At 41.2% G+C, this 13,849-nt stretch overlaps 1 protein-coding gene across 5 annotated transcripts in view; it reads left to right on the top strand.

Moving 5' to 3' along the window:
- The window catches only part of ralgapa2 (Ral GTPase activating protein catalytic subunit alpha 2), a 97,924-nt gene that overhangs the window by 20,935 nt on the left and 63,140 nt on the right, over positions 1 to 13,849 (top strand). For all 5 annotated transcript variants that reach the window (XM_082515337.1, XM_082515334.1, XM_082515335.1 and 2 more), the window contains exons 4-16: positions 5,022 to 5,079; positions 6,467 to 6,510; positions 6,645 to 6,825; positions 7,004 to 7,119; positions 7,815 to 7,953; positions 9,921 to 10,129; positions 10,665 to 10,904; positions 11,118 to 11,300; positions 12,014 to 12,148; positions 12,250 to 12,398; positions 12,552 to 12,663; positions 12,877 to 13,114; positions 13,475 to 13,654. In XM_082515337.1, the coding sequence (XP_082371463.1) occupies positions 5,022 to 5,079; positions 6,467 to 6,510; positions 6,645 to 6,825; positions 7,004 to 7,119; positions 7,815 to 7,953; positions 9,921 to 10,129; positions 10,665 to 10,904; positions 11,118 to 11,300; positions 12,014 to 12,148; positions 12,250 to 12,398; positions 12,552 to 12,663; positions 12,877 to 13,114; positions 13,475 to 13,654 (1,984 nt within the window). The remainder of the gene's footprint in view (positions 1 to 5,021; positions 5,080 to 6,466; positions 6,511 to 6,644; positions 6,826 to 7,003; positions 7,120 to 7,814; positions 7,954 to 9,920; positions 10,130 to 10,664; positions 10,905 to 11,117; positions 11,301 to 12,013; positions 12,149 to 12,249; positions 12,399 to 12,551; positions 12,664 to 12,876; positions 13,115 to 13,474; positions 13,655 to 13,849) is intronic.

Below are 13,849 nucleotides of genomic sequence, written 5' to 3'. Positions count from 1 at the left end.
GCTGGTAGGCTAGTGGCTGCACACAGATGTAAAATTTAATATAAAACTCCCTTATAGCTCCATCCCTGTGAGCACAATGTGCCTTTCAAAGACACACAATCTGCTGTAGATGCATGGATGTGTCTCCATATCTGTGTTGTACATGGATTCAGACATGAAGGACAAAATTTCTTTTCCTCTTTTTTTTATAAAATAAAAACTTGTGCCAAAAGGATAAACAGGCTTCTCTTTACATTCGGTAAAGATTCATGGTTTTCAATCTCTGTCTTAACCTGTTGGCACCCAGCTGCTGTGGAGAACCACCTGTCTCGTCAGGTGACCTGTGCATGAGACGCACATTGTTGCTGATTGGCCAAGAGTTATTAACAACCTTTAGCGATCAACAAAGAGCCAAATTTGACACATGTGACAGAGGTTGTGAGGTTGATCAGTGAAGTTAAGTGTGCTTGTTTAGTTCATTACTTTCTGATTTGAGTGCAGAAAGTTAAGGAAGGAGGGCTTCTTTTTTATTGTCATGTAGTCGTTTTATTCGTGTTTTTGTGATTTTTGTTTTTTGTTTTGTAATGACATGTGTTCATGTCTTTAGTTTTCATTCTTGGTTTGCAAGCTGCAGTCGTAAATTGTTTATTTGCTAATCAGATATCAGCTAATTAGAGCCAAGAGTTGGTGTTTGAGAAAATATTTTTCTACATGTAATTCATTTCTCTTTCTTGCTGCTGCACAGTAGAAGGATACTATAAAGAATGAGTTTTACAGCCAGCGTGAGACCTCTTTCTGTTTTCTGCTGTCACAAGACCAGAACCAGCTTCTCAGGCCTCAGGGGAAGAGTTTGTTTATGCGCCTGTATTACTGGAGATGACTTCTCACTGACAACAGTGGCATTGAACACTGGTGCCGCTGTGGTTATGGAACAGGTTAAGGGACAGCTTTGGGACCCCTGAAACTCCGTGACCTCACCCTGACATGTCAAGTGCCATCTGGACCTGAGTCAGCAGGCTGAATTCCCCTTGTTATCCTCTCTGTCAAGCTGCCCCATCTAGATCTGAGACTTAACTTACTGACTTTTTAATAAACAAAATAAATCTATTTTTGTATAGTTTTTTGTTTTTGGAGATCACAGACTGAGAGAAATCTTTTTTTTTTTATAGGAATAGTATCAGCCAAAATGGCAACACACTAAAACAAGTATCAAGCAGAAAAAAAAGACTCTGAGAGAAGAGAGATCTCTGAGGTTAAACTGAGATTTATTCATGTCAGCCGTAGCATATGATTTATTTTGACCTGCATGTTTTTAAATGCCCAGGTGTGTAATTAGTAATTAATTACATAGTTTAAGTCTCTATCATGAGCAGCCATCTATAGTTCTGTTCGGCCTTGTGTAATTGCTTCATATTCTTTGTTCCTCTAAACCTCGGCTAACGCTTCTAATAAAAAAAATGTGCTCAGGGCCATTTAGTTACATGATTTGTTTTACAGTCTAATTCTTCTTGACTGGCAGTTTACCCATTGGACCCTCACTGGTTATGCATAATGCAAATGTACAAAGTGTAGCTTGGGGTTGCACAGGGGAGCAGCAGATGAATCTTGATGATCTGTGCGTTGGTCCAGAATATTACAGATAGGAACATTTTTGTCACTAGTACGTAACCTGATTAAGAAGAGTTTTTAAAACGGACCCTAGAATGCTGTAGCTTGGCTTTGCCAACCAAAGAGGAAGGTGTAGCAGATGGATGAGAAGCTGGTGTTAAGGCGCTGAAGGAGTCTCATGTGCTGTTGCTGCCATCTACTGGCCACAGAGGGGAATTAAAACAGTTTTGTAACACTGTTCCCATATTTTTGGTGTTCTTCTTAAAAACAAAGAATAAAAACAAGTGTTTTGGGCTTAAAGCACCATTTAATTGGAGTTTTGTATATTTTACTTGGTTTAATTTGCATGTTAGTCAAATTTCTGTTCAGTCTTACGTGGCTCACACTGTTGTGGCATAAGCAAAGCAGGTGTGTGTAACTGACGTCTTCTCTCTGTGCTTTTCATCTATAAGTGTTTGTAATCCCAGGGCCCGCTTTTGGTTGATTGAATGCAAGCACTATACATTGCACTTTATTTCCTACACTGCTTACTCTGTGTTATAATTTGAGTTTTGCCTGTTTTGTCTGGTTTTCTCATTATTGCACGTCCTTGACTGCAGTTTAAGGTAGATTAGTTCGTTATGTCTCTAGTGTGTTTGGTCCTTCCTCCATATATGCTATATTCATCTCTATGATTGCCAGAAATCCCAAACAATATGCAAAGTACAACATTTCATCTAAAAGCATTGCATTGTGATTGGTGCTAGAAGCCCTTGTAGACCACATCTGTAAGCAGCATATTCTGTGTCATGTTCAGGCTCTACTGCTGGAAATCTAAGTACGGATCATGTAAATGTGTTAAGGCTGCTGTTGGACCACAATAATGCCCTTATATTTATGCTGGAGTATGGCTGCAGATTAGTGTAACTCCAACAACATCCAGTCCTGCAGATTTTGTATTCGCCTTGTATCAGCCGGTAAATTCTTCATTGTTGCGGCCGCCATTCCAGCTCCACAGGGAGTTTTTCTGAGCTAGCTTCTCCACCTCATTCCCACTCTCCCTTCCTAATGCTCTGTGAAGAGACAGTGTTACTGTGTGCACGCACACACACAAGGCTTAAGCTGGCTACCCTGCTGTGCTACCGACTAGCATAATGTCTCTACTGGCATAAGGAGACAAAATGAAGGTGGCCAGCACAGCCTTTGCGGAGATGTAATAATCCCACTTGGGATCAATACCAAGGTGCAGCCACACGCCTGTACACGCATATTATCGAGTCTGGGGATCAGAAAGAAGTTGAATGGCACAGATAGTCATCCAGCGCCCCCTTAAAGTGATGTATGCCTTTCAGTTTCTCTGCTGTCACTGATAATGACGGGGATTTAGTCTCAGAGGACAAGAAGGGAAAGTTAAAGATAAGGGAAGAAGGAAGTTGTTGACAAACGGAGACACTCAAAGCCTGAGATGACTTGTGGGCCACCACAGCTCTCAGCATAATGCGGCAAAGCACAGGGTAAAGATAAAGCTCATACCATTTGTCAGACCAGTGTTATGTCCATGGCTAATAAAGCACAGAGTTCTGTTAGTATATCACTTCAGTGAGTTTTTTTTATCCTGCCAGTTTCTGTTTCAGTGCCAAGTTTCTTTTCCACTGTTCATATCTGTTACTATAGGAGACTAATATTTGCCATTTCTTTCCTGGCATGCTCACTTTCCTTCTCTCGCCTCTGTTTCGTGCACTCAAGACCAGATGAGCTTTTTATCATGCTGACCACCATCGGTTGTCTGGTTGAGTGGGTCAGAGCTGCATACGTAAAGCAGTAAAGGACAGGCTTGACCTCTGCATTGCAATCATGAAGTCTTTCTGGGTCAGTCATTAGGATTTGATGAGAAGTGAGTCATTGGAGCATTAGTTGCTCGCAATGAACTGACTGTTAACTAGCCGCATGTGCACAGCCGCACACATCTGCAGACTCGGGGCATTTTTTTCATCTTTCCAGAGGGACCCAGTTAACGGGTCGCTGCATTGAGGAATAATGATAGTCTGCTCAAAGGTTAGAGCTCGCTAATTGAGTTGTAAAACTGTTGTTGGTGAGGTGATGAGTGCTGTGTCGGGTCACGGGGTTTCACTGACAGGCTAGGCAAAGTGGAGAGAGAGGGCATTGCTTAAATAAATATATATGTGTGTATATATTAGGGGTGCAACAATACACAAAATTCACGGTTCGGTACGATACTTTGGTGTCACAGTTCGATATTTTTTCGATTAAAAAAAAAAAGGTTCATGCCTTTTTAATTTGTCATTTATTAAAATTATAAATATATATTTTAACACAAACGTACAGTTTTTAAATGTAATGTTGCTGAAACAACAAAGGGATAAAATAATAAATCTCTGATCGAGAAATCACTCATCTTTGGAAAAGAGTTTGTTACAGAGAAATGTCTCTTTCCAAAACAAAAGCTATACTATACGCTTCTTCTGGGCTATACTCTCAGCAGCATATTAAACATATCAGGTCCCCATAAGGAGAATCATGTGCTAACGGCTGTCTAAATGACTCTGGTAAAGTTTGTAGCATGCGTGCTTGTTGTTTTTGTCTGCTTCCACTAGGATGCTGTCGGCGTATATGTGCAGTCATATTCGTTGTGTTCCCACTAGTGCTGTCAACGGTAATCTCGTTAAAATGACGTTAACGCCACAACACGGCAAACCTCTGTTAACGAGTAACCGCGGATCGCCCCGTGCGTGGGGCTGGATGGCGTCAACACGTTAACAAGCTAACTGCGCTAACGCACTAGTTCCCACCGATTGAGCATTGCGTGGCACATCCGACATACTATTTTACTTTTGTCCATGACGCGCTTACCATCAGGGTCATACGTCACATGAAAACCAAGATAGGTCCAAAGGCCAGATCTGAATGAGGGTGGGGGAGGTTCAATTTCGGGTAGCGTTGAGGCAGTTGCCATGTTGCAACGATCTTAGCTTCTGTCTTGCTAGCTTGCGCTGCGCTCAGTGGATCTGCACTCGACAGTGCAGCCTAGGCGGAGTAGTCGAACGCAGATCCACTGAGCGCTCAACACAGACAGCATCGTCAGAAGAAAAGCTGATAAAATAAATAAAACATTTTGTATTGTTCGATACATATGCATACCGAACTGAAAGCACTGTATCGAGCGGTTCAATATCGATACAAGTATTGTTGCATTGTTGTGTATAAATGTATGTATATGTGTGTTTTGGTCAAAAATGGTTTGACTTGGAAATTCAGCAAAGAATTATTTGTTTTAGAAATCCAGAAAACATAACTGGAATAAATGGGTGTTTTCCCCAATTTGTCATTCATCAGCTAGCTACCAGAATTGTTTGTCACAGCTGACGCAGGTACTGTTCTCTACCACTCTAATCACTCCTCTAAAGCTAATCATGACATGTCCTGTTTTTCATCAGAAAATCCTGCAGAATCTGCCTGAGAAGCTCTACAACAGATGGCAGTTTCACAGTATAGGTATGCACGTAACGTTTTTCCACTTTATCAAACATTTTGCACTTGCTTGAATTGTAACCGTTTTCTTTGTAACAACTGACAGGTAGGTGTACGCTTTGTATTTCTTTACACATAAGGACAAAAAAATGTCACCAGGACCAAGCCTTAACCTTTAATAATGAGGAGGAAATAATTAGTCTGAGAAGGGGATGTAAATGGGAAATGCAAATTAACACTTCATTTGAAATGCAAATAAGTAATTGAATTATGCATGATTTCAGTCCTGCACAAAAAAGGAAAACCCTTGCAAGAAGCGATAACCCCAATTATAACTGTTTTTCGTCAGCCGTTGGCAGCTAAACAGTCCAGGTTGAGATCACTGTTGCAGATTTGCCTTCCCCCTCCCCAGGCTTGTAATTTTAAATATCAACACTTATCTTTGGGTGGATGTCCCAGACATATTTACCATTTTTGTCCATCTGGATCACAAATCCGCGCAGGTTTAAAGCTTCCTCTTAGCCTTTCTTGCACTCGCATAGAATTTTTTTTTTTCCACACATCAGTTCAGGTGTCACTGGTCAAGATCCAGTGCTGTTATATGTGTACTTCAGCCTGGTTAACTTTTTCTTTCACATAATTTTTAGTGTGCTGTATCCAGAACCGTTACTAATGGAAATACAGCACCTTGCGACATATTCTTTGTGGTGGGTAGAGTAGCTCAAGAATTACATTAATGACTTGGTGGTTTTGGCCTTTTAGTTTGGAGATGCAGGGTCACAGGTACTTCACTCGTACCTTTAAGATGCTGAAGGAAATGTGCACAGCTTTTTGTTATCCTTCTGTCCCCAGTCCACAACCCATGAAAGGATTGCTCTGTGCTTTCGTGTTCAGTATTCTGATGAGAAGACCAGACAAAAGCTCCCTCAGTAAGGGCCTGTTGATCAGGACTTTAAGACACCTGTTCAGCGGTTTGGCTTTTACACTAACAAAACCCGATTCTTAATCTTAATCATCACCTTAAAATCAATATTAGGACCAGTCAAAGTGTTTTCCAGCCCACAACGTCCTCAAAAGAGACTGCTGCCTGTCAAGAGCATGTCCTAAATCACGCACGCACAGACATGCAGAGCTCTTCCTCCCGAGATATTTAGCAATCAGACCGATGTCTCATTTGATTACAGTGGAACCAGATTGGCTTCATAAATGTGTGTCGCTGCCAACTCGTGTTAATTTTCATCAGGAAAATATGAAGCCTTGCCACTCTACCCACTAGTTTGTCAAGACCACCCATCAAGGTCAATTCTTCTGAGTCGAGATGACAGCTTTGTGCGGTTTGTCTCTTTCCTTGTTGTGCAGAAGAAAATTTGAATAGCGGTTTTTGACCGTTGTCACGTTTTCTATCCTCCAGGTTCTATTCTCAAAAAGCTTCTGCACACTGGAAATTCATTCAAAGTAAGTGCCCAATTTGAGCTTTTAAAATCTTGGCACACAAAGATGGACTGAACATATTTTTTTAGTTGAATGGATTGTTAAAATTAGCCTCCTTTTGAATATGCATAAAAATGACCTTTTCTCCCGCTTTCTAGATTCGCTGTGAGGGGATCCGTCTCTTCCTGCTGTGGCTGCAGGCCCTAAGGGACCACTGTGCAGAGGAGCAGTTCCTCATCTTTGCCTGTCTGGTGCCAGGATTCCCCGCTGTGCCCTCCTCCAGAGGGCCGTGCACCCTCGACACCATCATTTACAACCCTTTCTCCAACCCCCCAGATGGTGAGAAAAGAGTAGCACATTACACATTATGTATTCACATTTAAATGACCATAGATTTTATTACATTTGTACATGCTTAGGATTGCCACTGAAATTATGTAAAGTACCCAGTTATAATACTGGGTAGGTTTATTTTCTGTCATTAACTCGGGTCCTTTCTTTCTGTTGATTTGAGCAGCCAAGGTGGTGCCTGAGGAGATCACCCCACTGGTTCCAGCTGTGGCAGGTGAAAAAGCTGCAGATGACCTGACCTGTTATATCCTAGAAATACTGCTTAAGTACATGGTCATCCAGGTAATAACTCACTTTGTCTGACAGCAGCAAGAATAGTAATGTTATCATAACTAACCCTGCCTGCAGGATATTCTTGGATGTGCTTGATGGCTGCTTTACCCCACTTGTTGTTGGGGTTCCTTCTAATACTGTTAGATAAAGTATTTTAGTTGAGTATTTCTTTCATCATGAAAATATCAGCTTTAACCCAGCACGTTTTATGAAGTCAGCAGCTAAACTATTAATTCCTCATGTTCTGTACAGTTAGTTCCTCAGACACAAACATTTTCAGTGACTAGATTAAGTTGTGTTATAAAATTTGCGCAAATGCACTTGCATACTTAAATTAAATGCCTTTTATGTGCAAATGCTTTTTCTGTCTTTAATAGACAGCCGTGTGATGGAAGTGCTCAACAAATGTGAACATACTCTGTTCTGGCTTCATCTTTCATTTGTTTTCATGATTGGGTCTCCTCCATGTATTGTGCCACTGTAAGATAAAAAGTAAATTCAGTTGTTAAGTCTAAAGTTTTTCATCATATTTGGCCTCAGATCTAACAGTTTATGTCTATGTACTTTTTTTTTTTTTTTTTTTAATCTTAGAGGAACCTTCATGCTATTGTGTTGCAAACAATATACTGTCGCTGTGATGTTGGAAGCATCTCCTCTCTCTGTAGCCTGACCTTGTCTGCCTTATTGTGCTGTCTGTCTGCCAGGCATCCAGTTTAGAATGGAAGAACAAAGAGAACCAGGACACAGGCTTCAGGTTTCTCTTCACCCTGTTCAAGAAGTACTACCTTCCACACTTATTTCCCTCCTTCACCAAGCTCACAAACCTCTACAAGCCTTTATTAGGTAAGCCCACAAACCCAAACTATGCACTGTATATATTACAAACCAGATTCCAAAAAAGTTGGGACACCAAACAAATTGTGAATAAAAACTGAATGCAATGATGTGGAGATGGCAAATGTCAATATTTTATTCAGAATAGAACGTAGATGACAGATCAAAAGTTCAATCCGAGAAAATGTATTATTTGAAAGGAAAAAGATATTGATTCAAAATTTCACGGTGTCAACAAATCCCAAAAAAGTTGGGACAAGTACCAATAAGAGGCTGGAAAAAGTAAATTTGAGCATAACGAAGAGCTGGAAGACCAATTAACACTAATTACGTTAATTGGCAACACGATTGTGTCTCTCAGAAGCCAAGATGGGTAGAGGATCATCAATTCCCACAATGTTGCGCAGAAAGATAGTGGAGCAATATCAGAAAGGTGTTACCCAGCGAAAAATTGCAAAGACTTTGTAGTTATCATCATCAACTGTGCATAACATCATCCGAAGATCCAGAGAATCTGGGACAATCTCTGTGCGTAAGGATCAAGGGCGTAAACCCTTACTGGATGCCCGTGATCTCCGGGCCCTTAAACGACACTGCACCACAAACAGGAAAGGAAATCACAGAATGGGCTCAGGAATACTTCCAGAAACCATTGTCAGTGAACACAATCCACTGTGCCATCCACTGTTGCCAGCTGAAACTCTACAGTGCAAAGAAGAAGCCATTTCTAAGCAAGATCCACAAGCTCAGGCGTTTTCACTGGGCCAGGGATCATGTAAAATGGAGTGTGGCAAAATGGAAGACTGTTCTGTGGTCAGACGAGTCACGATTGGAAGTTGTTTTTGGAAATGTGGGACGCCATGTCATCAGGACCAAAGAGGACAAGGACAACCCAAGTTGTTATCAACGCTCAGTTCAGAAGCCTGCATCTCTGATGGTATGGGGTTGCATGGGTGCGTGTGGCATGGGCAGCTTGCATGTCTGGAAAGGCACCATCAATGCAGAAAAATACATTCAGGTTCTAGAACAACATATGCTCCCATCCAGACGTCATCTCTTTCAGGGAAGACCCTTAATTTTTCAACAAGATAATGCCAGACCACATTCAGCATCAATCACAACATCATGGCTGCGTAGGAGAAGGATCCGGGTACTGAAATGGCCAGTCTGCAGTCCAGATCTTTCACCTATAGAGAACATTTGGCGCATCATAAAGAGGAAGGTGCGACAAAGAAGGCCCAAGACGATAATACAGTTAGAGGCCTGTATTAGACAAGAATGGGAGAGCATTCCTATTTCTAAACTTGAGAAACTGGTCTCCTCGGTCCCCAGACGTCTGAGTGTTGTAAGAAGAAGGGGAGATGCCACACAGTGGTGAAAATGGCCTTGTCCCAACTTTTTGGGGATTTGTTGACACCATGACATTTTGAATCACCATATTTTTCCCTTAAAATTATCAGTCTTCTCAGTTTCAACTTTTGTTCCGTGATTTATGTTCTATTCTGAATAAAATATTGACATTTGCCATCCCCACATCGTTGCATTCAGTTTTTATTCACAATTTGTTTAGTGTCCTAACTTTTTTGGAATCCGGTTTGTATGTTTTAGTATGTTTATTTACAAAAGGAGTATTCTCTCAAGTTGCACACAGTGTACATCAGCTACTCTTTCTTTACTTATTACTTTCCCGTAACACAGAAAATAAGATAAGTGTGCAGAAAATAGTTTCCTTAATAAAAACAGTGACGGCTTTACTCGTGAGCAGCAGGTTCATGAAATACAGGAAATGATGAAATCATATCCTGTTTCAAGATTCCATAATCATTTAAATGAACAATTTGATTTAGTGGGAAAAACTCTGACTTCACCACAGCCACTCATTTAATCTTTATTATCTTTGTCTTTTTCTCCCACTGTTTTCCATTTTTAACCGCCCCTCTGCCCTCAACTCTTCATCCACTGTGTTACTCCATCAGACCTCCCCCACCACAGACCAAAACCCTTGTATGTGCCAGTGACACGGAACAATGAGAGCACCTTCTGCACAAGGGATCAGTACCTAGCACCTCGTGTGGCCTTCATCACCTGGCTTGTCACTTTCTTCCTGGAGAAGAAGTACATCAGCACTGCTGCTTCAGCGCAGAGCGCAAAGAACGGCACCGAGGTCATTCCCAAACTCATCCAGGTGAACACACAGTACCCTGTGTTGGTTTCTTCTTTCTCCATTCTGTTATTCCAAGATCTTCTTTATCCTTCAGATGTTTTTGTAGCACACCATCTTTAGCAGTAGTATAAAGACATCTGGGGTTTATGTTTCTGAACAATATTCATGCATTTATTCATTCCTAAATGTTATTTTACCTCTATATAAAACATAGTTGATCAACAGCTTCACAAGCAATACAGCATTCAACCTAAGATTATAGCTGAAATAAAATCGTGATGACGGCGATCAGGAGTCATGGAGGTTTTATTTCAGACTGCAACAGTTCTGTCACTTTCGAGTTAAATCAGTCATGGAGAAAATAAATGGATTTTTATGTGATTTATCCAGAGACAAATGCTGCATACATACTACAGTGGTTCATTTCCCTTTACAAATGCTATAAAATACAACTAACAGCCAAGTAATCTGTGCTGAAGGAGACTGTAGTGGTCCGTGTGAGGAGGTACCCCCTACTGCATACTGAAGGACTCTCGTTCCTGGCTGTGTTTTCCAGACTGTCACTGCAGGCAGTAGCAGCCAGGAGAAGGATAAGACATCAGATGGGGATGCAAACGGACCAGCGGGGGAGCCTGAGAAGAGCCACTCCAACAGTAGCACCCTGTCAGATCGACGAGCCAGCGATTCCAGTTTGTGTAGCGTTGAGGAGGAGCACCGCCATGTTTATGACATGGTGCAGTCCATTCTGCTCTCCACCCGGGACAATGTGAACTTCGTCAACGAGATCTTCCACCAGGTGGAGTATTTCTGTCGTCTGTTGCAACCTTTGCCAGTATTTTCTATTTTGTTCTGTTGGAAGATGCCTCTAACAAAGATGCACTGCAGTAACACGGACTGTGTCGCCCTCTGCTGGCCTTTTCATTAAATTACAGATTCACATTTAAAACTAACTTTAATCCTAATGAGCCATGGTTTCTTTCGTTCTTTCTTGTTAATTTGTTTTGCAAAGGCTTTCTTGTTGCCATCCTGTGAGGCTTCTGCAACCAGGAAGGTCATCAAAGTGTACAGGAAGTGGCTCCTGCAGGAGAAACCCTCTTTCATGGCAGAGCCCGACAGAACCGCTCGGGAAGATGAAGTGGACGAATGCTCCGAACAGATTATCAGCACCGAGACAAATAACATGCACGGGCAAGTAAGTAATGCAGAAAGATGAATAAGTTTGCAATAACCTGTCACATATATAATGACTAAGTTGTATAAAAATCAGTTATGCCCTTGTTTTTTTCCCCCCATGCTTTCAAAAACCCGTCTTACAGGTAGTTTTTGCAGGCCTGTATCAGACTTGGTACAATTTGAGTTGAGAATCTTACAGAAAAAAACATTTAATTACTAACAATTTTGGAATAATCAGAAATGCAATAAGAATATTATTAGTTATTCACTTTCATTGTTAGACATATCTTTTCTGTTATTTGTAAACATTGATCTACCTATAAATCATATGCCTCAATAACTTAATTACCACAACATTTAAAGTGCATATTTTTACTTCAAAGCAATTAGCAGCTTTATTTTTTATTCACAGAAACTACCTGCAGCCTGTATCGATCATGCAAACGTCCAGAAATAGTGTCCTGTCTCTGCAGCCTATTGTGAGCCCCAGTTAATGGTGTAGAATGATAAAGGTGCACCAGACTGAGAAATAAACACTAAAACCCTTTTGACCATTAAAACGAACGTGTAACATGCAAATGATACGATGCATTTATGTGCATAAAACCAGCTTACGTTGATTAACTGGCCTTAGTCATGCAGTTTGTGTATACAAATACATAGAAAAACCGGTCTTAATAAATTAGTTTACGTCTACTGTGAATTTGACTGGCCGGCCTTGTCTTCTACCAGATGATGGAGAGTCACAGTCACAAGCGGTCGTCCAGCTGGGGTAGGACCTACTCATTCAGCAGTGCCATCAATCAGGGCTTCATCACCGAGGAGGAGAACAGGAACATCAAAGCCGGCATCCAGCCAACACTACAGGTATATCTGTGTTCATAACCTCTGATGGTTGGAATTAGTGTTTTTCCAGTATTGTTGTTGTCTTAATTACTTTATGTTTGCACACATTTACGTTCGTGCAGGTGTTTCTGACCAGTTCATCCAACGTGTTTCTGTTGGAGCCATGCCAGGATGTACCAAAACTCCTGGAAAATCAGGTTGAGGTGTGCAAGGGTGTTCTTAGCATCTATCGGCATATGATCATGGAGCACTCCATGAATACACAGACGTGGTTAGTAGTATGTTTAGATGTGCAAATTTATTTATTTAAAAAAAAAAAAAAAAAAAATTGTGATTTTTATCCCTTTTTTTTTTTTTTTTTTTTTTTTTTTTAATCGAATTCAATTGACATTATTGTAATTTATTTACTGTCCATGTTCTGCAGGGAGCAGATGTTGCAGGTACTACTGAGAATCACAGAGGCTGTGATGAAGAGGCCACAGGACAACCAAAGAAAAGACAGCTTTGCTGAAAGTTTAGCATCTTTGCTTTTTAGGGTATGGTTGCATTTAGTTTGTTACACACTCTGATAAACAGGCAGTCATAGAGATGGATCTGTCATCACCTCTGTTCTTTGGCTCTGAATACAGTGCGATTTGTCTTTATTTGTACACGTGCTATCAAGCCTGCTCTATATTCAGCGTGTTTGTGTCTCACTGTATGTGTAACTTGGTGCTAATTCATCATGTCTTTTCTCCTCCTGCATCCAGACCATCATTGTGGCGTGGGTACGAGCCAACCTGTGCGTATTTATCTCCCGGGAGCTTTGGGATGAGCTGCTGGCAGTGCTGTCCTCTCTTACCTGCTGGGAGGAGCTGGTGACAGAATGGGCCAGCATCATGGACTCGCTTACGGCTGTGCTGGCACGCTCCGTTTATGGCCTGGACATGGCCAACCTGCCTCTGGACAAACTCAGTGAACAGAAGGAGAAGAAGCAGAGAGGACGTGGTGAGAGGACAAAATGGGAAAAGATGAGATTAGAGTGGCTTTAATTTGATTGGAAGGATGACACGGTTTATTTTTTGTCTTTTGTTTTTCTTTGTGTGCTTGACTAACTCTGACCAGTACGATTCAGTACACTTGTTTGACCTGTTTTAAAGGTGCCATGCTTAAAAGTGACCTATGTAAGGTTAAAACGATAATTCTGCCAGCTACTCTGTGTTGTTTAAAGTCAAATAAAAAGGGTTGGCCCATTAATTTTCATTCTTGTTTTTTCAGCTCTAAAATAAACTAAATGTTTAGTTTTGTTCATTACAAAATGCCCTTGAACACTTCAGCACTCACTAAGTTTTGTTCCTCGTATGTCAGGAGTGATCCAGGACTCTCAGAAGGCAGCAGCAGTTGCACGCTCATTCTCCCTGAGCTGGAGGAATCATGGGGAACAGGGCGGGCCACCAGTACAGGAGCCCATGAGGACTCGCTCAGCCACTACTTCAGGAGCACCGGGTGTGGAGAAGGCCCGGAACAATGTCCGACAGAAGGCCTCTGGTAAGTAAGCTGTGGCTCGTATGAGCCATATACATTTAAAGCAGACGTAAAATGAATTGAATACTTGGCTTTATATAAAACATTAGCATTAAAGGCACTGACAGGTGAAGAGAATGACTCAGATTATCTTGTTATGATTGCATTTTTTAAGATGCATTTTGGCTGATGCGTTAGAAGCAGGAAACAAAGCTGTTT

This window comes from Aulonocara stuartgranti (genome assembly GCF_965226115.1).
Source record: "Aulonocara stuartgranti genome assembly, chromosome: 19".
Taxonomy (NCBI): domain Eukaryota; kingdom Metazoa; phylum Chordata; class Actinopteri; order Cichliformes; family Cichlidae; genus Aulonocara; species Aulonocara stuartgranti.
The sequence above is the reverse complement of the archived record's forward strand: the minus strand, read 5'-3'. Positions and strand labels throughout refer to the sequence as shown.